This window comes from Pygoscelis adeliae, unplaced genomic scaffold, assembly GCF_000699105.1.
Source record: "Pygoscelis adeliae isolate BGI_AS28 unplaced genomic scaffold, ASM69910v1 Scaffold160, whole genome shotgun sequence".
NCBI classification, from domain to species: Eukaryota; Metazoa; Chordata; class Aves; order Sphenisciformes; family Spheniscidae; genus Pygoscelis; species Pygoscelis adeliae.
The window spans coordinates 8,103,145-8,128,337 of record NW_008824035.1 but is presented as its reverse complement, the minus strand read 5'-3'; the positions used below and the strand labels follow the sequence as shown (position 1 = coordinate 8,128,337).

The window sequence follows — 25,193 nt, the reverse complement described above, 5'->3', positions numbered from 1 at the left end:
CTTGCAAAACAACTTGGCGTTTATTATACTAAGTGAAGTTATGCATAATATTGTAATAGACACAATATTCCTAAAATGACGTAGAGCATCAGTGGCAGGAAAGAGTTTTCACATTAAACGTGCCTTTTAGAAGTGTCATGGGAAGATGAAGGAAGACGATATGGTTTTTAATGTTCAGATCAATGTGTATTTCAAATTACAATGTGGATTTTTTGAATACAGAAAACGCATCAGCGATCAAGTACAATGAGTCCATTTGAAGAGTAAACAAAACAATGCTATTTATTTGCCCAATTTTTATTCTCTTATAAATCATAATTTGAACTCCACAATGCTTTTCAATTAATCGAGCACAGGTTCCAAACAGTGCAGTTGGCTGGCAGTCAGTACGCCTTTTTCCATAAGCTCCAAGTAACAGCAGTGACCAACGATGCTCGCTGATCGGAGTCAGGGACACATAGCGTACTTCTAGAACAACTACCCAAAAGTGTACAGAATTTTTAGTTGGAAAGACGCATAATGCTGACAATGTCTTAACTAACAGATTTTAAATGCCTTTGGAGGAAAGATCTCAATGAATTTAAGTAGTGTTCAAAGAGCAAGACAAAAATGATGTAAACTTAGCGTAGACTTGAAACGTAACTTTGCGTTACACAGTCCTCCCACATGGCAGCTAAAATTATGCTGAAGGAAGCGTTAGTAGTGCTGACAATGCTGTGTGATACATCTCTGCTTATTAAGCGTATTTGTTACATGAAGACTTAGCCTGGGAAAACTAGCGAAGGTTTCCCTTCTTTAGGGAAATAAACATGTATGAAGTAGAGTTAAAAAAAGTTTAATGAACTGATAAATCAAAACCAAACACTACGTATCAACTTTTACACTAAATTAAAATCATATATTAAATATAAAGCAAGTATAAATGTGTAAGAAAAATGGGAAACAAACACTATTGCATATTTATAAAAAAAAGTTATCAGAAGCCATACTGTTTGTCTTGCGAGAAATTGTATTTAGAAGGCTAAAATCATTTCTCTCTCTCTCTCTCAAATAGATCTATGAATATAACAAGAGATAGGAACAGTATATAAATATGGTATCTTTAAATATTTACATGTATATGGAAAGTAGTCAGAGTGGTGCTGTAAGAAGGAAATGTCTGTTATAAAAGTGAGATTACAAATTTTGCATACGTCCATCTGCATTACGCTATTAGTTTTAAACTTGCATCTTCCATAAACTGATTATTAACTCTAAAATTATCATTGCATAGAATTACTTGAAAAATATTACCTAATTCTGCATTCCACCTCACAGTAAAAACTATCAGGATAACGATACAAAAATAATGACTCGGAGAACAGTACCCAGCTGTGCTGCCCTTCAAAGTTTAGTCTCTGACTTCTTGCTTTTAGGAACAAGAAAGACGTTGCCATCTCTAGTTTGCTGCAGTGAATATTCACTAGGAGAGTAAGACTTTCCGTCTTCATCGCGTAGCATGCTGAAGACCTCAAGGTATAAGGTGGTTAGTTGCTTTTTCATTTGACGAAGGCTTTTGTCATGCTCTCCTTTTTCCTTTAGCAATTTCTCTTTCTCGTCTTTTAGGTTACTCAAGTCTTGCTCCAGTTCCACTATGTTTTCCAGTTTTCTTTTACGGCAATTTTGAGCAGCCACTTTGTTCTTGCCTCTCCTGCGTATATCTCGAATAAGCGCAAGCTGGGCTTCGTTGAACTGCTCCTTAGACATCATTTCATTGAAGTCATCAACGGGGAGATTGATGATTTTTTCAACAGGAAAAGGGATCTGCAGAGCTTTTGCTCTTTGCTCATCTCTTGTGAGATGAGCTTCGAGGTGGCTTGAAGGTTTATCTTTTGTGAACGGAGCTTTGGGGTGGCCTGGACTGGCCGGGGGTTCTTTCTTTGGTGTGTTTGTACACCGCAAACTAGGTGTTTGAGTGCTTGGCCCCACAGAAGAAAACACTTGATCCTGGAACTGCAAAGAGTACATGCTAGCATTGCTCTGCGGCACACTTCCGGGAGCACTGTCCGTGTCTTCCATTTCAGAATCGCTACAACCAAAAGTCTTATCTCCACAGGCAGATGATTCAACAGAGTGTTCAGGCGATGCTACACTAGAACTTGCATTCAGTGAAATACCAGAGTCAGAATCGTTACATTCTGGTACGGTTCCTGAGTGGTTGCCATTAAAAGCTTTACACAGTGAGAAATCAGAAAGATCGATAGGTTCACTTAGAATTTCCGCGAGTGACTGACCGATAGTGTTTGTTGTTGCTGTGTCACCGTTCCCCTTTGTATCAATAAAGGTGGTGTAGAAATCCTCACAGAAATCAGAGTTTGAAGGGGACGTGTCACGTAAAGAGTTCACACTCAGCTGGCTGGTGTCTTCTGGTGGCAAAATGCTGGAAAAGGGGCCCTCAATACCATCCAGGAAATCTGGACCACAGTTAACATCTTTTCTCATGATGGGTAATGAGCTGTAGTAATTATAGCCGTTGTGCATCTCTGTTGGCTTGGTTTCAGGGCTTGTGATTGTGCTTACCTCAGCCAGGTTATCATTTTCAATGTTAAGACACTACATGGGAAATGCAAGAGAGAAGTTGAGCAACACATCTCCAGTTGAGAAAACCTTTTTCTAGAACCCACAAACATTAAATATTTTAGCAATCCACATGCACAGAAAACAGGTATTACAACATTGCTGTAACCTAGATGACTACAACACACTTTTACTACAGAGGGGCAATCTAGGAAGAAGACTAGATACCTAAGCAAGAGTATGAGGCAACCTGTTCTGGACAAAGCTACTCAGATTAAGAGAGCAGAGCCTCTCAAACTCACAGCAAGACGCTGAAGAGACCCATTCTTACGCTATACGGAAGCTGCACGGAGCCCTCCTGTTCTGGTAAACTGCTAGTGGGGATCCTGGAGCTGCCAGGTCTGAACTTCCCACAAGCACCACTGCTAGGAATGGCATGAGTACAGTAAATGTAAAATTACTGAATGAGACTTAATGAGCATTACTAGCAAGCAATTACTTTTAGCACTCTTAATTTCATGTTATGTGATAGATTTCTTTTCCTCAAAAACCAAGATTCTTTTAGGATTTACTGAATGAAGCAGCTGTTCAGTGCAGAGAAATGTAATTCTCAGTGAAGTAAAAAGAGTACTAACGTGGAGCCTTGCAAACATTAACTCACCCCACATACTTTTAGTTAAGCTGGCTAACATCAGTGTGAGCGTTGAAGACTATTACATTCACAGGCTTTCACTGGCTACAAGACCAATGTTCTTTCCAACGGGGTGGCAGTTTCTTAACTGAAGCTGAAATTAGTGTGCCTGCTGTCCCCAAAGAATTAGGCAATTACCAAATGATTCTGTTTCTCTTAAGAAGGGACCACACACTGATTATTTAACCAGAGATCGTTCAAGGCGTAAGCTAGGGTTTTGAATGAAAGCGCCCTTTTTTTTTCTTTTCTTCAAACATAATTCGTAAAAGGCGACGCCCTCAATTTAATTATCACACTTCTTTCAAGAGATTATTCAATTACTATTCAGAATTACTGCAACAGATAATTTTGGTTTGGTTTCTTAATGTATTTTCAGCATCACTGCTGCCTCTTCACAGCCAATTGCCCTCGTTACTTATGTGGGGCTTTTAAGCCTACCACAGCAGTAAAGATTAGGATACTAAGAAAAGTTTGAAAAATATAAAAAGATGAAGGGAAAATGTAGAGTGGCAGCAAAAATGCGGTTCCTGCAAACTTTTTTTTTTTTTTAAATATAATTTGGATTGACAGGCATTCCACCGAGCATTCATCTCTTGTGTGAGCAGCATCATGAAGCATGGTGACGTTCTACAGTAATATATTTGAAAATAAATTTACTCAATTTTATAGTCAAATCTTAGGAAAATGTAAATAGAAACATAAGGATAGGAGGAAAAAACCCCTAGAGATCCTCTGCAATGCATGATTTAGAAATATAGTAGAGCGATTTTTTTGCTCCTTTGAAATATTCAGTTCATGTATGTTACGTAATTAGTTCTTACTGAACATATATAAACAGTAGTTATATAACTATACCTGACTCTTCTATGTATCTAAATATATGTTCTATTATCAACTTTACAAAACCTTTGCCTTAGATAAAAGTTGAATGCAAAAGTAACCATAAATGATTCACACAATCAGACACTGCAAAAACCACCAACATTTAAAATAATGTTTGTGGAAACAATTCCTGTTGTAGATCCGTAATTCAGAAGTATCCACTTTTAAACAGCTGAAATTTCAACCATGATCATGTTGTAACAAGTTCCATACAGCGGCAAACAATGATTTGCTAAACACGGGGAAGTTCCGATTGGGAAGATAGATTGTATTTTATTAAGGCCTTCTGATAAACAACCAATTTCCTTCCTTCCTACATGTTTTTCAATATATTATTTTTAAAAAATTAAAGCTTATATTGAGTTATAGACATCCTACAGGTGTAGAATCCAACGTGACAGTCATAATCACGATCTGTTAAGCTGTTGTTGTACTGCATTCTCCGAAACACCATACTCCTCCAAAATATCATGCTATTTTTTTTCAGGTGCTTATCATACTAAACCTTTACCTGTAACTCTGGAAGGGACAATAATTCTTCCCAAACTTGCTCTATGTTCTGCATATTCTCCGCATCAGTAAGTGGAACTAGAACAGGTGATTCAGGTGGCTGAGTTTGATCAGAGGAAATGAAGACTGGGCTGCTATCGATCTGAGCAGGAACCAGTGACTGAAATGCAGCTGAAGAAGCCTGGAGTGTTTAAAAAAAAATATTTAAAAAACCAAACAAAACAACAATAACAAGAAAACCCCCACATAAAAAAACCCACTCAAAAAACAACTTTGATTTTTCCAAAGCAAAAATCTGTTTTTTGGTGTTCTACCATTTCTGCAGAACAAACAGACAAGTATTTCTTAACAAAAGCATGTTTTGCAAACAATGGGGTAATACAAAAATATTCCCATGAAAGGCGTTTTCATATTAAGGAAAGAAATAGGGAAAAACCAAATCTAGAAACTGGCTGGTGAAAGGCTTATCCTTACACATCGAATAGTCTGAGTCAGCACATGGAAATAAAGCAACTCAAACGCAGTGACTCCAGAGAGCTGCACGAAGCTCACTGCAACAAACTGACCAAGTCCACTACCGCAGTAACTGGAATGGCTGCCATCAGCTGGCGTTACACACCGAGTCCTGGCTGCAGGATTCAGTAAGCAAAAAGAACACAAGAATACCACTCCACTCCCTCCGGACACAGCCCTACTTCAAGCCTACTACGCTGCTTTATTCCAGGTGGAGTCAGCTTGAGGACAAAACTCAAATCGTATCACAAATTAATGTTATGCTGAAGACAAATCTTAGTAAGAGAAGACATGAGACTGATCCCCTAGAAGACCACCTGTGAAACCGCTGTATTGAGCATTTTTACCTCATTGTCGTCTATAAATGGGAATGCTTCTGCCAAGAGCTGCATGCAGTCATCAAAGGACAAGGCCTCTGCTTCTGGTTTTGAAGTCTGTGTTGTCTAAATAGGAAAGTTATGAAAAAATGTTACTGCATCTTTGAATAACTGAAGAATCTTCCATTATAGCAACGAATGCAAATTCATTTTAGGTAACCACGAACATTATGTCTTCCTGTGAATGGAAAAAGGTTTAAAACGCACTCACAAACACATATCAGAGTTTACCTGTGAAAAACCGACTGGTGGCTCAGTATTTTCTGGCTGAATGCGCTGAGCTGGCTGAACAGGAACAAATTCACCTGTCTCTTCGTCTAACTCCAGCTGAGCCAGCAAGGCTTTCTCCTGCTCTTTTTGGAGCTGCTCTTGTCTTTCCTTTTCAAGTTTCTTCTGTTTCTCGAGTTCATACTCCTTCCGTCGTTGACTAAAATCAAAAACTTCACGCCTTGCCCCAAGGTCTACATCTTGCCTCCAAAGGATGTCAATCAAGTTCATGTCCTGTAATAGAAATGCTTTTTTTTAAGCAAGCGTCCTCCCCAGCAAAAGTGGTTTAGAACAATAGAAAAGCTTTTAATTTCTCTATTAAACAGGTAGACTCATGTAACTGAGGCTTATACTCTTAATCCTACAAAATTATCTAAATAAAATATGGCTCTATACGACCTTTCTGAAGTGTGTGAACTGATGGTTTGGTTGCTGAGGCCCGCACACAGGCTTATAGAAACTAAGCAATTTGTTACAATTGGTAATGTAATACATGAACTAGCCCGAGGATAAATATATTCTTCTTTCCTAAGTTAGCTCCTAGAAAACATGAAGCTATAGAATGAATTATGTCACATTAAGAAAATAATTTTTAGGAGAAAAGAACAGAAACTGGAAAGTTTGCCCACGTAAATTTTTTTCAGGTGATCTTATAAAACTGTAAAAGCTGAGTAAAAACATGACAAGGACTGTCTGAAGTAACTATAATAGCCATACTGCAAAACATATTTTAAAATATTTATGTTCCCATCCTGGTATTAAGTATTAATCTTAAAAATCAGCAGAACAGGGCTTCAGAGTCGGAGGATAACCTGGTTTCAAAGTCACCAAGTGACATAACATCACTGTAGCACTAAACACAATTATTAAGACTATTACTAAAAAAATTGTAATTTAAAGCGTAGTCTAAGTTGATGTTCTAAGTGCAGCTGGTTTGGAGCAGTTGTGTATAAACTAGAGGTCAATAAGCCTCAAATTTCGTTAATCAGTTGGCCTCTGGCTCATCACAGAGTCAATCATTATCAGACAGCTAACAATGACCTAAATCTCTTGGAAATCAGCTACCCCTTGCGTCTGCAGTGTTTCAGAAGGCAAATTAAACTCTGCTATTTAGGGAAAACCAACCCATTAATATTATTTGATTTGGCTACAATTTCTTTTAATTTATTGCATAAGGGTTTTTTTTTGGGGGGGAAGGGGTTAGTGGATTGTTTTGGTTTTTTACTGTTCAAATATTTGATATTCTTAAGGGCTGAAGTTTGGACTATTTTCTTCTGTGAAGAAAACCTAACATTCAAAAATCATCAATTTGGATGTCAGCTGATACAGAATTTTAATACTTGGTAGCCACATTTGTCAGATGGGTAAATGCCAACAATTTCTCGCTGGTGCCTGGGAGTTTTGATTTTATGGCATTTTTCATTATTCTTAAAATTACCCTTTAGCGGCAGCACACAAAAATAACGTTTGGTGTTGGGGACTGTCATCAGGCTAGCACACTACAAATAATATACCGAACACTACGTTTCATTTAAACAGAATTTTACTGATTTAGTTAGCAGTTCTACACCCAAGATATATTTATTTTGCCATCAGATCAAATTAAAATGTTCCCTCACCGCTAAAGACTATTTCCAAATAGAGAAGCAAAGTAACTTGAATGCCAAGTCATGTTGCCATTCAAAATGATCACTTCTGTACAACAGTTATGGCAAAAAGCTTTAGGGCAAGTCCACATTTGAACAAACCAATTCAGTATTCTCTTTTCTTTGTTAAAAGTGCTATACCATTAACACGCATATTTATACACTGCATGAACTACTTCTACCAGTTACTAAAAAAGTTACTTTTCTCTAAAATGGAGCAGTTACATAAAATATCTTTGTGTAACACAATGCAGGCATTCCCAAATCTAAGACATATTTAATATACCTTGCTGGGAGAGACCAAACTCAGCTTTAATGGCCAGCAATGAAGAAACTGAAATAATTACAGTGGCTGCCCAAGACAATGTTTGGTCTCTCCAGATTGGCAGGGTAAAACGAACTAATTAAGTTCTGCAGTAATTGGAGATATTGCAATATGGTATAGCTTCATTAAGGGCCAGTAGTTTACCAGCTGCTCACTGTCTCCTTCTGCAGCAGATTTGAAACTGTTTCCTAGTCTCAGAGCATTTGCAATATGTTCTGGATAAAACTGCAGGATCTGGATTTTAGGGCTCACTTCTGAATTATTCATTTACAAGGCACCATTAAAAATGTAACTCAAAAGATTTTTTTGCGTGTATAATGCACAAGGCTGTGAATTAACAGAGCTGTTTTCCCCCGAGTTGCAACAGACTACAGCACAAAAATAGCAGAACTGGTGCTCAGTTTCAGTTTAAATCACAAAAAACAAAAGTGATCAAAAAAAAAAGGTACAGAAGGCATAACATGTTTTCCTTAAGAAGAAAACCCACATAGCCTTAGTGCAAAAAACTTAAGGCACAGCTAGTTAAATCTGTCAGCCATACTACTGGCTATATTTATTATCAAAATATGTAGCTTTGAGTGCTGCCTCATTTGCAGGATGAGAGATCTCCAAAGATACCAGCTGGCCAAAAAAAAAAAAAAAAAATGCTGTGGCTGTACACCACCTCTGTGTGTGTGTGGCAATCAATTCAGCAAGCAGGATTATTTTTTGAATGAATATGCTTGCATGGTTTTCAGGATTTTCAGGATCTTGGGCTGTTGTTTGATTAATACGACAGCATTGATTGGCTCCTGTCACCATTTTTCAAGGGACCATTTTTAGCCTAGTATCTTGTCTCTGGCAAAGGGCTGAGCTTTGCTAAACAGTGTTGTGCTCTACCCCAGAGAGAGGTGCTTGTCAGGAGTAACTTATTTTATTTTATTTAGTTGTTGTGTTTGTGGCACTTAAAACCAAGAGTGTTTTTATTTTTTTTAAATTATCACCACGTAATTGGAAAAGAGCCCTCCTATTTTCAGTTTGAAAAGTTCTATATAAATACAGCAGAATTAGCCTTAACTTCGAGTAACAATTCAAGTAATTCCTCTTCACATGAACGGGTTCTATGGAGGAAGTGTTCTTCTGTTCAATATGCTAATATGTAATATCATCAAACAGCACACTGATTTAAATATTAACCTGCCATTTAACACTTATCTATAATTTCAGCCAGTGCTTTTAGTAATACTGCCCTTTTTAAGAAAAAAAAAAATTCTGGGCATTAGTCCAAAGCCTCAGGTCAAAGTTAATGGAGTCAACGTTGACCAGTGATTCACTAAGGTGAATCACAACCCCCAGCATGAGGTGATGGAAAAGAACTAAAAAAAGAAATAAAGAAAACTGCAGTCTAAAGCAAATATTTTGCAATTTTGTTCCTTCAGCCTTCCCACAGCCGCCTTCTTTAAATTATTTCTCTGCCTTTTGAACACTATCACACACATAGAGGTATCCACAGACACAGGCAGGCACTCTATTTTAGGTTTACCACTGAAGCATTTTCCCCCTTCCACTGTGAAAGCATCAAAAAATAACTGTGTATTTGATGCCTGGAGTGTTTAACTAAAGCTATTAAAAGGTATTTTACTTCTTGCCTGTGCAACAGCTACCCTCTAATTTTTAGATGCCTCAACATGATGTGCTGGTCTCAGAAAGATTCATCTGGAGGGACGAGCGAGCACAGATTCGCATCTGAACTGGAGCACGTGCACTGAGAGTCCTGTGAAAGATTCATCTGACCCAGGGCTAGTTGTTGCCCTTCGGAGCCACGCTAACCTCTTCCCTTAATATCAGACATATTTACTGTAAAGGCACCACCGGTCCCTCATGTGACGGAGTCCACAAATGCCCGTTTGTTCTTTCCTCTGTTGTGCAACTTCTTGAATTGCATCAGAGGAAACGATGGTTTTGGCAGAGCCAAGAGGCAGTGCAGGAAGAGCCAGGCCTCCCCTGCAGGAGGAAGGACCTGCGCCCGGGAGGGATTGCAGCCGCGATGCTTTCCCCTAGTCTAGAGCTCAGCTCTTTTCCACTGAACACCAACGCCTATTTTAAGGGGAAATATATTACGGTATTTAATGTGTGTGTTACCGTTGTCCAACATTTCTAACTTCCAGGAGAGTAATGTTTTTAATATTTTTCCCAAGCAGACAAATGGCGATTTGATTTTATTTGTAATATTTTCTTCACAATTTTGTAAACAGAGAAAGAACTTCTCTCAACAGAGAAGGACATGCTTTGCTTTCCCATGATCCATGTAAGCAGGAGGTGCCTTGTACTCATGGTTTGATTTTTTTTGTTCATTTAGAGATATGCTCTTCCAACCACACTGATAGCTTAGTCTGGACATATAAAGGCACTTTTAATAAGATAAACATAAATGTTAAACAATTCACATTAAGCCACCATCTGGCCCCCAATGGAAATTTTCATGTTTTAGATTTACATATCAGCATTTGCCATCTGGGCAGAGTCTGTTATACATTTTATGAGAAAATCTCTGACTACATTGTAAAGTTTGACAATTAACTCTTATTGCTCCTAAGCAAACATGTTTGCAGTAGGGTAAACGAAGGCAAGAAACCCTGTTTTCATGTTAGTTTCATAGACTGACGCTTGTGCTTTAAACAAAATGGTAATCTTTTGTTTCCCCTGTGTGGTTTATCTGACTGGTTTTGGTTTTGTTTGGAATATAAACCATTTACAGGTAGCACTGGTGAAGTGGAAACATCCAGTGGCCCAAGTGTCAGCAGAGAAACAATCTCAGAAAGCACTCTCAGACAGCACTTTCAACCCATTATTAGCTATCCCCTTACTACAGAGCACATCGGTGGGTTTTGTGCATTTACCTCTTAAAGTCATGCCTTTTGCAACATAAATTGGGATAGCATTAGCAGTACCTCTCACCAGACAAGGATTTTTTTTCTTTCCCATGATCCATTAGCACCTAACTCCAAGAAGAGAGAAGATTTCACATGCCAGCATGAACAAACGAAAAAGCAACAGAATCAATAGATATTGCATCCAGCTGGGGAGCTCAGACAGGAACCCACAAGCAACAAGAAGACACTCCTATAGCTTATCTACAGAAAGAAAACTTGCAAAGTAACCCCCAATTCCTATTTGCTTTTCAGAAAGTGAAAGGAACTAACAAAAAAGCACCTTAAATTTTTTGCTGTATTCAAAAAAAACACGTGGGAAGTGAGGATCAAGGACCTGAGACACTCCTAGGTAAGAATGAAAGGGAGGGCGATCAAGTAATAAAGCAAGTGCAAGAGAAGGAGCTGGAAGCATCTTATCACTTAAGAAAAATCACAGGCTGTGGAAGCAACAGCTGAATGTCTTCCCCTCGTTATCCTCAGGAGGATCTGATTTTGTTCAAGCAGGTTTTAAGAATGATTTCTAAATCACTCAATGTTTTCAGATGATCTCTGAAATCCCCAAAACTAGTGGTTTGTTTTCTAAATCTTCTTCAAGGTAAGTTACTTATTTAATTACAACTCATAATTACAGAAAAAAATCCTGGGCACATAAGCCTCATGCTTCAGAGAAAGCACAGAAAGCAGATGAAGTTATCCCAACACCATAACTTTTTAAAAACAATTGAGTTTTGAAAGCTGACCCATAATTTTCAATCCCTTACAAGTGGAAATTGAAGAACAGAAGTTAATTCAAGAACGTGGAAGGGACAGTGAGGACATGAAAAATTTGAATGAGCAACTGCCCTTAGGAGAAGAATGGGGAAAGGGAATGGCAGAAACTATTTACTCTGGAGGGCAGAGGGGTACAATAGCAATTTTAGATGTCTGGATTTAGGATTTGGAAATGTGACAGGACAGCTGTCAAACAAAGCCATGTGACAGCAACCTGTGATTTGTGAATGCACAAGGTCAAATCCCTGACTGCCCCGTGGAGCTGCCTGCTGTCCCACATTCTTCACCAAGACCTTCCAGGCAATCTAGGAGGAAACAGGGTGCTTGGGTGGGCATGAGGGGGTGTCTTTTTCTTTCATACCTGTGCCACTTACTACTGGTGTGACTGGACTGACACTAAACCAGCCTACTTCTGCTTCTTGATGCCCATTTGCCCTAAAGAGTCTTTGGATGCCTGATATCTTGGTCTGCAAACTCTTTTTAAGCCCCAGAAGGCTAACTTACCTGAAAAAGGACTCTAAAAGGGTTGGAAAGCCACAGCTTTAAAGAACTTATGTTGTAAGAAAATTTCCACTCCATGTCTATATAAGTACGCCTGTTGAAAAATGCTGACCATGTGTCTTGGGACATTCTTCTGCCCCAAGAGAGACATATGAGATAAGCTCAGTCCCTGAAATGTAAGTGTTTGTGAACAAATTTCATTTTCTTACTCGAGAAAGAAACCTCTAGAATGCTTTGCCGGGCCAGGGACAGAAGAAGTCTTGGTATTTCATTACCTAAATGTGTTTAGCCTCTGTTTTCTCCTAACATACATCTCATCTTTCAGACTGTACCTCCACTGTATTCCAGCAGGCTCTCCTAGTAAATGCCAAATTGTCAGGATCTACTCTTATAAATTAGATTAGTTGAAAAACTCCTTGGCTGGATTGTCCAGCATTCTTAAGAAAGTTTCACTACAAGCCTCGTCTGGGCATTATTCTGACAAAGACAGGGAGAGGCTCTGGATGGCTGGAAGGACAATCTTCCCCTACAAATGCAATTCTGGACACTACCCACCCAGTCTCCTAACCCTCACTCCAGAAATAACTCCTCTGAGAGGTGGATGATTTATGTATTTCACCTGAGTATCATCTTCCAGGAATGGTATCAACAAAGCCTATGACTGTAAGATCTGTACAGCTCCCAACATGATGGTTTTCCCATACGATACATCCTATGGCAAGCAAGCTTTCCAAACTGCCAGGGAAAACATATACCTCATATATTCTCCAGTAATAGTGGAAAGACAGGTTTCTTTAAGTCTGAAGAATGTAAATGAGCAAGAATGTAACTGCAATAAAGAATAGCTGTTGTAGGCTGTTTATGGTCATTAATGTATTAACTTCATTCCAACTCCAAAAACTGCAAAATCCTAATGCTAACAGTAGCACAAGACCAGAGCACGTAAAGAAAAACACCTTCATCAGAAAGACAGCAAAGAGAAGGAAAAGGAGGGACATAAAGAGCAGTTTACTTCTTCACTTTGACAATAGTTTTCTCTTTTTCTGCAAAATCAATCAATCCTCACCTCCATGCCACTCCTTAAAATACTGAACATGCACGAGAGCCTCACAGCACTCCCTTCCAGCCTGGGGCACAGCAGCAGGAACAACATTCTCCTCTCTGGCTCATTAAATATCTCTGGAGTCAGAAAAACATACATATATCCTTTTCCCAACACATTCTGTCTGCCTTGAGGTTACCATTTCTGGTACAACAGATCAGGGGATTCTTTCTCAGTGCTACAGATCTTTTTGCAGAAGATTATTTGGTGCTCTGTCTCAGATGCTCCAGAAGTAGCTGTGTTTTTCTAAACTGTTTAATCAATACATATTATAGGAGGTAGCTTTAAAATAAGAGTTTAATATAGAGTATGTGGTTTCCAGGGGCTGAATGGTCCCAAGATCGATCCTGCCTCAACATCTTTAAAAAAAAAAAAAAATCGGGGGGAAAAAAAAGCTGAAACCCACTGTCTCATTTGCATAGCTTACAGAAAGCAAAGTCTTAAACCTGACATTGGTAATTATTTTCTTTGTACAATATCTGATTTTTCAAAAGGTATTCTCTAGTATTTGTGGCCAAATATGTCATGTATTGTATCTGCTCTAAACTCCCCTATTTCTGCCTTAGCCTAAAGGAAAAGACAGAGTGAGGTCTAATGTTGTGGGCTGATGACGATGAACTTTTCTTGAATAAATTTAACTATGCCCATATTTACAAGCGCTACCCTGGCTACTAAGCAAAAGCCAAAAATGGTCATGGGTGTCATCCAGCTTCTTCAGACTTAGTCCTAAATCTCTTGACGTCCCAGAGTGCTTTCTGGAACATCAGTATCTAAAGCAATGAATCTTACATGTTTTCAGAGCTTTGCTGTTTCAGTTAGATGGGTTCCATTCTTCCCTTTTAGGTCTTAATTATATTGTGTTAATCTAAATTTCACTTTTCCACAGTATATTTGGCTGGTATGACTGTTGTTGTCCGTTCTACTCAAATTCTGAATCCCTCTTTCAGCTTAACAGAGCCATTTACTTGCTACTTCTTTATCTTGCATCAGCAGCATTACAAAATAATTAAGTCAATAAGCACACAAAGTTAATATGTATTCAAGTTACAATCTATTACACAAGTTGCATAATGAAATTGGGAGGCTTGCAAAAATATGGGATTGTTTTATAAAAGAGTGGGTTAGTCTGCCTATTTGTTTTTACATGCACATCAACAAAACTCTGCTGTGTTGCCCCAGCAAGTAAACCGAGTGATTCTGTTGTGGCTGACTTTCTAGCTGTTGTCTAATCACGACGTACTGCACCTCTTAACTCCATTTTGAAAGGTATTCAAATGGCAGCCATCTCAGACAGAAGTCTACTTCATTTCAGGAAAAGCTGGTCTTGATGCCTTGATTTGTGTTTGGGTTTTTTTCCTCCCAAGTTAAAACTGCATCATAAGAAAACCAGCATTTATTGAATTTTGTCATTTATACAGCACAAAAATCCTTACCCTGCATGTAAACAAATAATATAAAAAAGTATACAGCATCTGAAAATACTGCAGATCTTTTAACCATAGGAATACAAAAGCCTTTGTGTCCCAATTCATTTTATATATTGAACCTACAGTACTTGAAAAACAATTACCTGTTAAATGATTACCTTCAAGCTACCCTGCTGTACCCAGTCAGGCATGTACTGTGTGTGGACATTGCCACAGGCTACTCATTAGTTTATCTACAAGAGGATTTATTTATAATAATGGCTCAGTCATCTGGGAAACACAATCCAGTCAAATTATAGCATGCTCTTCTGTCCAATGAAAGAAACCGGGAAGCAAGAAAAGATGAACATAGAAACAGGGAAAAGAACCTAACAAAACTGCAAATAACATTTACTAGGTTGTATTAACCTTAGGTTATAACCTATTAGCCACTATTTTGATTTCATCAGGATTACACACTTTTTGGAAAAGTGTGTTTCAAACCAAACATGAAAACATTGTGTTTGTTGGTGGCTCAAAATATTCTCCAGGATTATTTAGAATCTTTCTTGAACTACACGTTTTCACCGTACTGGGATCTTACTGTGAAGTCCCCATTTTTAGCTGTCATTTGGCTGATGGCTGGGCAAGTTATGGGGACAGACACCAGATGGGTCATTACAACTGCACTACAGCCTGGATGGGGAAACCATGCTCCAGTATTACAAGAAGCATGTCTCACCAAGTTTCACTTCACTGATCTCACAAACAACTAACTTTGTTGTTGTTGTTCGTGGGCCAAACTACAATGGCAAAGCAACTGGAGCATCTGTGTGGGTTAGAAAGCAATGAGGTTCACTAACTGTACTGCCAGCACACATCCATCAGCCCTCCTTCAGTAACACAGACATCTACTCCGTAAGGCTGCCTCAAGGAAATTCTTCCACGCTTCCAAGCTGAGCTGACAAAGAAAGAGTAAGGATGCTTTCAAACTCAGAACTCGTCACATGAACACCTCATCAGCCTAGAAGTACTATCTTAAGACTAAAAGCTCAAGAATACAGTTACATTGCAGGGAATACAGTTTGCTCCAGAGGTGGTCAGCTGTGACGTGTTCCATATGTGTCAGCCCACATCTGGAAGAGTATGTAGGTGCCTACTTCCCACTGCAGTCTGTGGGGCACAGGTGTTAAATACCTTCGTGGATCAGAGTCTTGCAATTAATGTGCACTTTTCACATACATAATTTATATAGATAATGCTGGGAATTTAGTGTCAGTGCACAATTTTGAATAAATAAGCAGGGTCAATTTTTTTTTGAGCGTTCAACTTCAAATACACTTGGAAAGGTTATTTAGTTTCTACAAGGGGAAAGAAAAAAAAACAGAAAAAAGGCCAAAAATACATTGCTATTCAACTGCTCACCACTGAACAGTAGAGGATCATAACAGATTTGAGGAAGGGAGACCCAGTGTGGCAAATTTTTGCTGTGGTAACACTATCTTTCCAAACAAGTAATTAATGGTTAAATGGTTTATTTGACACCGTGCACAGCCTTCCTTACCGACATACTACAGACAAGCTTCAGTAAATAACAAGACCATTCAACTGTGTACTGATGACCAAAAAAAGCTCTCCCTAAATTTACATGAAACATCATAGAAATTGTTACTTAATTTGCATGAAGGGAGTTTGTATAGCTTTTCCGCTTCCTCCAGCCACACCAAGATACATGATGAGAGTTGTTTTTCCATAGAATGAGGCAAGGATAGATTTTACTCATTTTCTTAAGCACTTTAATTCACATATTTCTCAGCAAAAAGCAATCCTCTAAAAGTCATCAACCCCCACAAAGGTTTCAGGAAGCTCTTCCACTTGAAGGTCCTGCAAAGTTAAACAACTAAACCAAAAAGCTCAAGAAGGGCCAACATGTCAGGTGTCCACATGCCAATTTATCATTTTTGTACACAATGACAACTTTTGCGTAAAAAAAGGTAAACCCACTGAGGAACTGAACCACACTGTGTGCAAAAGTAAAGCTTTGTTTCTGTGTGGTGCAATCCAGCCCTCACTTTTTAAAGTCCTGTGTAGTACTCAATTTATAAATTTTGAAAGCAAAAGGAGCTAATTCATCTTCCAAGGCATGAACCAGCGCAGGTGAGGGGTTTTATACTTCTTACCAAATTATGTAAAAGCAATATTTCTTGATACCCTCAAAAGAACAACAAAACCCCCAAAACTCAACCATCGGTCATCATGTCCTTCCACCCAAATCAAGAGCCTTCACTGCCCACCACTGTCCTTGGGGCTTCCATGTCTGTCCCCTTGGAGTACACAGGAGGCTCACCGGCTCACAGTGCATAAAGCTGATTATCACAGGGCTGCCTCTTTCAGCTTTTTGATTAAATGGGTAGATGTACCTAAGAAATCAAGGTAGAGGCCAATTCCTGACATGTGTCCCCTCACACATTCTACCAGCACCTATGATGGCCAAAACAAGACTGTTTGCCACAAATAATAGCTTTTGAAATCCCTCTCTTTTTGGAAGGGGCCTGAAACACTTTTTTTTTTGGGTTGGGGGGGGGGGGGGGGGGGGGGCTATCCAGTTTGCAAGTATATTACAGTACAGTATATTTAGCAGACTGTTTCCAAAATCAGCATTTACAGCTGATTTTTCTAGTAGAAGACATTACAGAAGATTTGATTGCTTTCCAGACGTAATTAGAATCAATTTGTTGAGCAAAAAGGATAAGATCACTTGTAAAATAAGAAAATACGGAATGCAAAGAAAATGTCAGGTTCGGATATTAAACAGTTTTCTGCCTTTGACCAAAACACTTCCTTATGCCTCAGTAAATACTTGGAAAAAATCAGATTATAGCAAATTATCAGTAAAAATTGCAAGATTCTAAAATTTCTCTATAGCATAGTTAATTCAGACAATGAGAGATAGAGATCTTGTTAGGGTAAATCACTACTCAGAGAGTCGGCTACGAACTGTTAATTCTGTCATTACTACTTGCACTTTATAAGACCTTGTTCACCATCTGCCATATACACACACAATTTATCAAAAACTTTCATCCCAAGCTTCATTTTGAATTTAAAATAATTCTATGGCTCTGACCTTAGTAACAGAGTTTTTCAGAATAATTTAAAGCACTCCATTAACAGTTTCATTATTTAAGTGGTTTCCATTCTTTGTTTTGCCAGCAAAAAGAAACTTTGAGAGATGTTCACACTAGTTATCAGCTGGGCAAGGGTTCCTGAGAGTGGTAGGTGCAGACTAGATTCCTGAAGTGGCAGATGATAAAGGATCACAAATCAAGCTGGAAAATGTTCCACAGAACTACAACATTCCACTGAGTCACAACAATTTATACTAGTTGAAGAACTGACCTGATAATATTCTAGTTCAAATACTAAAACCAAATTAGAAAGCACAGTATCAGAAGTCACCGTGCTGTAATTCTCTCTGTTACGGCATACACAGCTATAAGGCACCTAAACATGACGTGCATTTCCATAACCAAAGAATTCAGTTTAAATAATTTGGAAGACCAGCTGTCAGAAGTTATGACAGTTTCAAATATAAGTTCTGTTTTACCATATTATGCTATTTTGATAGTACCGTTTTTATTACTGAAGTACTTCCATTTTTATCCTTAGGTATCTTAAATCCTACTTGTTCCAAAAGTTTACTCAGGTTTGATATATTTTACAAGTATCAGTGGGACAATCTTCCAGAATTCCTCAGGTGACACAGACCTGCTCAAGTCCCATCTACAGTAGGAAAAAAAGTGCAAATATAATCCAATGTTATAAAACAGAAAATATGTCCGTGCATCTCATGTCAAATAACTCACAGAAGATTGCACCAGGGTCTACAGCATGCTTGTTCCAAGGACACTTAATGACTGTATTATCTGCACTGGTGCATAGGTATCAGTCACCACTACTGCGATACTGGTGAAGACAATCGTTAGTGTAACAAGCTGGGCTGGAATACTCCCATTAACACACCTCGGATGACCTCTGCCACTAAAGTCTCCGTCTTCTCCTTCCAGCCATGAAGCTTCTCAAAAATTGTTACCTCTCTGAGCTGAGCTGCAGCAACCTTCAGAGCTGCCTGCCCACCCACCCCTGCCACCTCTTTTGCCCATCGTTTTATTACCCACCTGACTGCAGAACATGTCATCTGGCTACATAACTGCACGCAGTCTAACTGGAAATACCCTGTTTTAGGACAAAATTCAGCCTTCTTACCCAACAGCATATAACTTAACCAAACAGTTCCTGAAGGCAGAAAGAAGAAATGACCAAGCACCCAGGCCCAGGCGTCACAAAACACAGATGCCAGCTGCGGAGTGGACAGAAAGACTGGCCATCTTACATGGGAGCAGGCAGCATTCAGAGTGGCAGACCTGCATCAACCACGTGCTGTCTGGGAATTCTGAATGAGGATCTTCCAACAGCCCAAGCAGTACAGGAATTGCTCCACTCTAATTATAGCAATAAGTAGGGAGGTACTAATTTTACCACAGGGGTTCAAACAAACAAAACCCCCAGGATCTTTCTATCATAGCTCTTTATGGCTAAACAGCAGTGATTATCCGAGCAGGAAGCAAATCAAAGTCACAGCTTTTCACATAACTCAGCTGTTAGAAAAGTCACTGCTTCAACATTTAGTGTGCATTAATTTCAAACACAGCAAACAGGCACACCCTTAATCATAAAACAAACCTCCTCTTAAAAGCAGGCTATCAACCAAGCTCCTTCTGAGTCAATTTCTCAAGTACGCAAACTTTGTTTTGCGAGCAGTCTCCAGGAGTGGATTTTTTCCTATTTAACAAGAGACAGCATGTAAAACCAATACAGCAAACAGCAATAAAACTTTGAAATTGCAAGGACAGAGGTGGGGGCAAGGAGGGAAAAGTTGGTATCTTTACATTTCATAGTCATACAGAAGACACTTCCTTAAAAGGTTTGAAAGAGATGGTTTCAAACTGGTCTTACATAACTTGTTGCTGCAACATCAAACTTAAAGGAACTTTCTTTTCCTTTTTCTTCTCTTTTTTTAATTGCATTGCTCAGAATAATACTGCAGAAGTTGGACTGCAAGTACAAGGTTGGGTGGTCTCAACTCCCTCAGTACTGCAATAGCATCAACAACAAAGACATACTTCTTGAAATGGTTTAGTTTAACTGTAAAGATAGGAAACATTAATCGTCATTTACAGCACCTTCAAAATAACTTAGCTAAAAATAAACACTATTTTATATTCCTTCTTCCCAGTATAAAAACTGCAGCTAATCAGACCAAAATCAGAAACCTAAACTGACATAATGAAAACTTCAACCAGATCCGTAGTAGATAAATTGTACCCACGTGAGTATTATTTCTAAGCTATACCCATTCTACTACAGCCTTGCCAATTAGTACTTGTGCTAGGGATTACTAATATACCACTGAGCAGCTGTTATACTCTGCTGGTAAAACAATGCTAACTTAACTGAGTTATTAACACTGTTATTAACTCCTATTGGCTTTCCATCATCTCCATGATCAACATACCAAAACACTTGAATTAATCCTTTTAAAGTGAATATTAAAGTAGAAATTAAGAGCCAAACACAAAGCCCACGTATCAACATGTAACTTTAGAAAATCAATGTGGCAGTTAAAGAAAACTGAGCAAATATTTTGCCAAGAATGCAAAATGGCTAAGACAGAAAACAGAAGATGCTTCATAAGATGAAGACAAATCCCCTTCTGCAAAGCAGTCAAATAGTTAAACATTTTTACTTTAACTTCATGTTGTTACAGACTGCTTGGTTATCCAAATTAATGTTTAATTGAAATGTATGGTTCTGAGAGACTTTGCTTCTATTTGAAACAGGCACTGTTGGGCTATGCATGTCAAGGTGAAACTAAACTGATATTAAAACAAGATACTCTGCTGAGGAATGTATTTTTTTATTTCCTTATTTGAAAAGGTGGTAAAGAGAAATTAAGAAATATATATCTAAAAATCACTGAAACAAAGTAATCCTGAGACAGAGGTGTCCCTGTGCTTGCTTCAGTACTGTGCTGCACAGAGTAGTAATACTGTTCTTATACTTTAGAAAAACTTAAACGCTATACGATCAACTAACTTCTTGCTACTGTCAATTAATACGTGACTGTCACTAGCTTTGCTTTTCCTGTACAGAAAGCAGTTACTGGATAGGAAAGATAAAAGTACACAATGCCTATCTCTACTTGAAGTGTATTTGCCGGTATCTGTTTCAGATAAGCCTTCCATGGTTTAATGCAGTTTTATACACCACAGATAGCATTGCTGGCTTCATTTTCACTGGCTGATTTAATTGTTTACCTTAATAAAACAAATATGCCATAAAAGTATTATTGTTGAGCAACCCTGAGCAGGATTTCAGTTCGCTGTGTATCAGTCATCTTTGGGTAACATGAATTCAAAGTCATGACTTCCAACTCCTCCTACCTGACTTTTCATTGGTCTACATAGAAAGACTTGCATAGGTAGCAGATGGAAGTGTTTCCAAAACCAGTTAAACTAGATTATTACCGAAAAAGAACTAATTTGGCCAACGCACTGTATTCTCTTCCCTTCACCTAAAGCCATATTCTGTGGCACAAAGTCCAACTTCGGTATAATACACAATCAGAAAACTGAACAGACTTCAAACCCTTTCAAGTTCTCTAGGAATGTGCTATATTGAAGTTATAGGTTACTTAGGGTTGGAATGAGATGGAGGCCAAAACAAACCTTAACTAGGTGATTAACCTGGAGACTTTGGAGGACTTGTTGCTGGCTGCAATTCAAGCACAGCAGCAGGGGATTAATATTTAGTTCATGCCGACAGGTTACTGCCCAGACTTGTACTGCACTAGCCTCAACCAATACAATCATTGCAAATACATTACACTTTCACAAATTGGCCTAATTTTAGTGAATGGTTTAGTCATTTTAAAGCTTATTTTCATAATTTCAAAGGGAAAAAAAAGGAAAGAAGCAGTGTTCTAGACACAAAAATGAAACATTCCTTCTTTCCAATGAAGCATACATCCAGTGTTACAGGCATGGGCACAGCTGGTGTCATTTACTGTCATCATCTGAACTTTCTACATTCTCTCCTTCTCTCCTAAGCTCATCCTTTTCTGGGCCTGCAGTTGACTCTTTTTCACTTTCCTTTAAAAGTCTAATGTATTCCAAAAAATTTCAGTGACAAACTCTGACAGCTTTTGCTGTTCTGGAGTTCGTTGTTCTATTGAAGGGCCAAATATAATAAAATTTTATAACTATATAGGAAAAATTATATTTAAAAAAACAGTATGAATTGATTTTACTGAGAAAGTGAATGACAAATATTTCACTTCGCTCCTTCCACTTCTAGTGTTCCTCAACACCATCTCACAAAGCCCAGCATATTCCACAAAGGTACCTAAGATTTCTTTAACGAAATAAGTATGTTCAATATGCCCTTGCTACATTCATTTCAGTCAGGATCACAAAAGTAGCAATACCTATCCAACAGATATTTTTCTACTTTGCAAATTTAAGATATAGAACTTGAGGAAAAGAAACCAAACAAAATCAAAAGGTTATTCAGGTGCAACAATAGATATAATAACCTGACACATTTTTAACAATATCCTTGTCCTTCAGGATTATACATAACCTGCTGCATTCTTATTCAGGATAAGTACTATACCATCTCTATTTTTTCAATTAAAAAAAAAGAACAAGAAAAAAAGTAAGGGACAGAGACCCAAAATTTATTCTTGCCCATGAACGTTAGTGGGAACTGTATACAAACCTTCCTCACCACCCACACAGTGCTATAAAAATGTCTCAAGTTCTTTAAAGCACACAAGATCATCCAGCTGCCCTCTGCTTACACTGAGTGGTTTTTTTTTGTTCCAGTTTGGTCTCTTTCAAATATTTCCCAACAATCTTTCAAAGCCAAACTCTTTTCCAACTTTAAGTCCTAACCACAAACTTCTTCAAGTCGTATTTTCAGAGACAATTAACTTCTTGCATTTCCATCAATTTCCAATATAACTGTAAATTCTTAGCACATTTTAAAAACAAACTACAGAACAGTGCTCATATGATGGATATTTACTACAATAATATCCAATTAGCTGTTCTGAAGGGATTGACATGGTCAGCTCCTATTAGTCTACATTCATTTCAGCTAAACATACTACATTGCATTACATCTACCACTGGCTTAACTGAAAGATTCTTTTGTGAGTTTTGAAGGAAAGCAAGCTCTATCAGTGCAGCTTGATATCAAGGTGAGCACAGAAGAACTGAGAGGGTCAGAATAAATGCATTTTTACTTATAATAGAGCTCGTGATACTCGTTCATCTACTTCCTCCAAACTTGTCCATAATTTTAGTAGCTAACATATTCAGAAATGTAGATGTTTTCTTATATTAAAGTTTATCTACATACATAGATAGAAATAGGTATTTCTACAGATATCTTGATCAGATATTCCTATTCAACAGGGTTATTAAACCTCATTATCAAGAAACAAAATAAAGAACCCCCCCCAAAAAAACAAAGACTTGTTGCCAGGCCTGAGCAGTGCACTTGTTTGTCTTTGCCTGCAGAATCTACCTCACGTGGAAATCATAGGCCATTAGGGAATAAAAAATAAACCCATTTACTTGACAATTTAATACAGCATGTCATAAAAAAAAAAAGTGTCTTCCTCATTAAAGCCCTTAGACGGAAGGGATCACACTAATTGAGCTGGAGACTCCTCAGGGCAGTTCTCCAGATAGAAAAACCCTAACAGATACACTTACACAGGCACTCAATTATTTGCTTACTTGGTTTTGCCAGTTGTTACAGTTGGTCTTACTTCAGTCTAAGTGCAACCCACAGCTTCATTCTCTGTGTTGGAAAGTAAATTCTTTTTGCTCTCTTCTTGTCATGAGGCTCAAAATTTAATAACTGATGAGCTTGTTGAGCTGTTTTACAAGGTTACAAGCAACCATTTCAATAACTTCAAATTTACTGACGAGAAGAACAGCTACTATGAGAATATCATGCTTTCGCATGTGATTTGAAACATCTTGACATTTGTTCCGTTGCCTTCTTTTTTCTTAGATGTTTTGATGTCTGTGTTGTTGGTGTGTAATAGGCAACATCCCATTTCACCTCTGCATACAGAGGTGCATCCTATTTCCAGGCAGAGAGGTACAACAAAGGAATACTTTTTTCAAGAATATTGCTCTAACTCCCGCAGAAGGATGTGGAGGAAAGTGGCAATTTTACATTCAGGTTAAGGAGCTAGATCAATCCCAGTCCTTCACATTCACCTTTACATGTGAATTGCTATGACAATTGCTACCAGGCACATAAAAGACTAAGAGCTTTTACTGCATTTGCACAAGTGCACACCCTTCCCATCCACTGGCTTGCAAAACGTGAGGGGCTCAATGGAAGACCGTGTTCCCCGTCTCTCATTTTGAGTGAACATTTTATGAGAAAGGGTATTTGAATTTTCCATTTAATAAGTACATTTAAAACTATGTGTCAAAGATGGTAATCATTTACTATCTAAAAAATGCAGTGCCTTTTCAGGCTAGGTCTGCAAGAGAAGAAACCAGCAGCTGTTGAGCTCAGATAGGAAAATTGCAACAGGTGGCTTGGTAGAAAGGGTTTGACAAAGTAGGCAAACAAGTAACAAAAGCTAGGTTTGCTGGCAGAGAAGTCACGGTGGATTGGGCAAGGAAGCACAAAAGTAGGTACACAGGAATCAGTCTGTCAAGATTCTCTCAGAAATGAGAACAGAAATGCCATAGCTGGATACTATAGGCAAAAAGAATTCACAGGGTGTTTACACAGCATAGGCCAAGAGCCTGATTTTTGTTGCAGTACTTTCCAAGAAACCGAGGAGGCAAGGTGGAGGTCACGGCTATGCTACCCAGGGCTAGAAAAACAGATGGGCCAGGCAGAGCTATGAGTAGCCTAAGACAGAAAAGCAACAGCATTCAATGAACAGAAAATGGTATATCCAGAGAGATGTTACCTGTAGGAAGTACCCACTTACATATCCTAAAGGGTGGACAGACAATGTTAAAAGAAACTCTATTGCGTAGCATATACTGTACTGACACACACTGGAAGAGCCTCAAAACTTGAGTCTTAAATCTGTAGTATTAAAAGAATTAAAACAGCTCCAGTTTAAGTTTCAAGTATTGCTTCTTTAAACCTAATACTTAGTTGATAAGGGTATGTTTCCCATTTAAAGGCCCAAGAAAAACACATAAGGATTATATAAATTTAAAATGGAGTTCAGTTATGTTTTCAGTTATTCACCCCACTCTTGTGCAACTAGCTTGCAGTACAAAAGCACTGAACTTCCCCAGGCTTTTAAAGAAGAGGTTTCGTAGCACAAAACACATATACATCCAAACACCCCTAAGCCTCCAAGAGATTTGCCTTGGAGGAGACCACCAAGACTTAATCTCCTCCTGTGTCAAAACCCCAGAGAAGCACTCTGGCTCAAAACCCTCGAGAGGCGTTTCCAGCAGGTGGAGGTGTGAGGGGAGCGCCCCGGTCACAGCCCCTCACCTGCGGCCCAGGCCGAGGCCAGGGTCACCGCGGCTCAGGCTCCTCAGGCTGTGTGAGAGGCTGAGCCAAACCCAAAGCCGCCCCAGGGAAGTGCATGATTGTGCAACGGCTCCTGCT

At 38.6% G+C, this 25,193-nt stretch overlaps 1 protein-coding gene across 2 annotated transcripts; it reads right to left on the bottom strand.

Annotated features, from left to right (window-relative positions):
* Positions 1-258: 258 nt before the first annotated feature.
* Positions 259-24,410, bottom strand: NFE2L2 (nuclear factor, erythroid 2-like 2). Of its 2 annotated transcripts, none has more exons than XM_009332451.1 (5): positions 24,344-24,410; positions 5,761-6,030; positions 5,500-5,595; positions 4,641-4,820; positions 259-2,592 (listed from the first exon to the last, which is right to left on the bottom strand). In XM_009332451.1, exons 2-5 carry the CDS (start codon positions 6,025-6,027, stop codon positions 1,384-1,386), a joined length of 1,752 nt encoding a protein of 583 aa, XP_009330726.1. In that variant the 5' UTR covers positions 6,028-6,030; positions 24,344-24,410; the 3' UTR covers positions 259-1,383. The 2 variants fall into 2 exon arrangements, with proteins under 2 accessions (XP_009330726.1, XP_009330735.1); XM_009332460.1 differs by lacking the exon at positions 24,344-24,410 and adding an exon at positions 23,327-23,367.
* Positions 24,411-25,193: the final 783 nt, after the last annotated feature.

What these genes read in the sequence shown, in the direction of transcription:
- NFE2L2 (XM_009332451.1), bottom strand. Translation starts at nt 6,027, where the DNA reads ATGAACTTGATTGACATCCTTTGGAGGCAAGATGTAGACCTTGGGGCA. An exon ending in CACCAGTCGGTTTTTCACAG is followed by an intron (nt 5,596 to 5,760) that starts GTAAACTCTGAT and finishes TTTCCTATTTAG; the next exon opens with ACAACACAGACTTCAAAACC. An exon ending in TGTCCCTTCCAGAGTTACAG is followed by an intron (nt 2,593 to 4,640) that starts GTAAAGGTTTAG and finishes TTTCCCATGTAG; the next exon opens with TGTCTTAACATTGAAAATGA.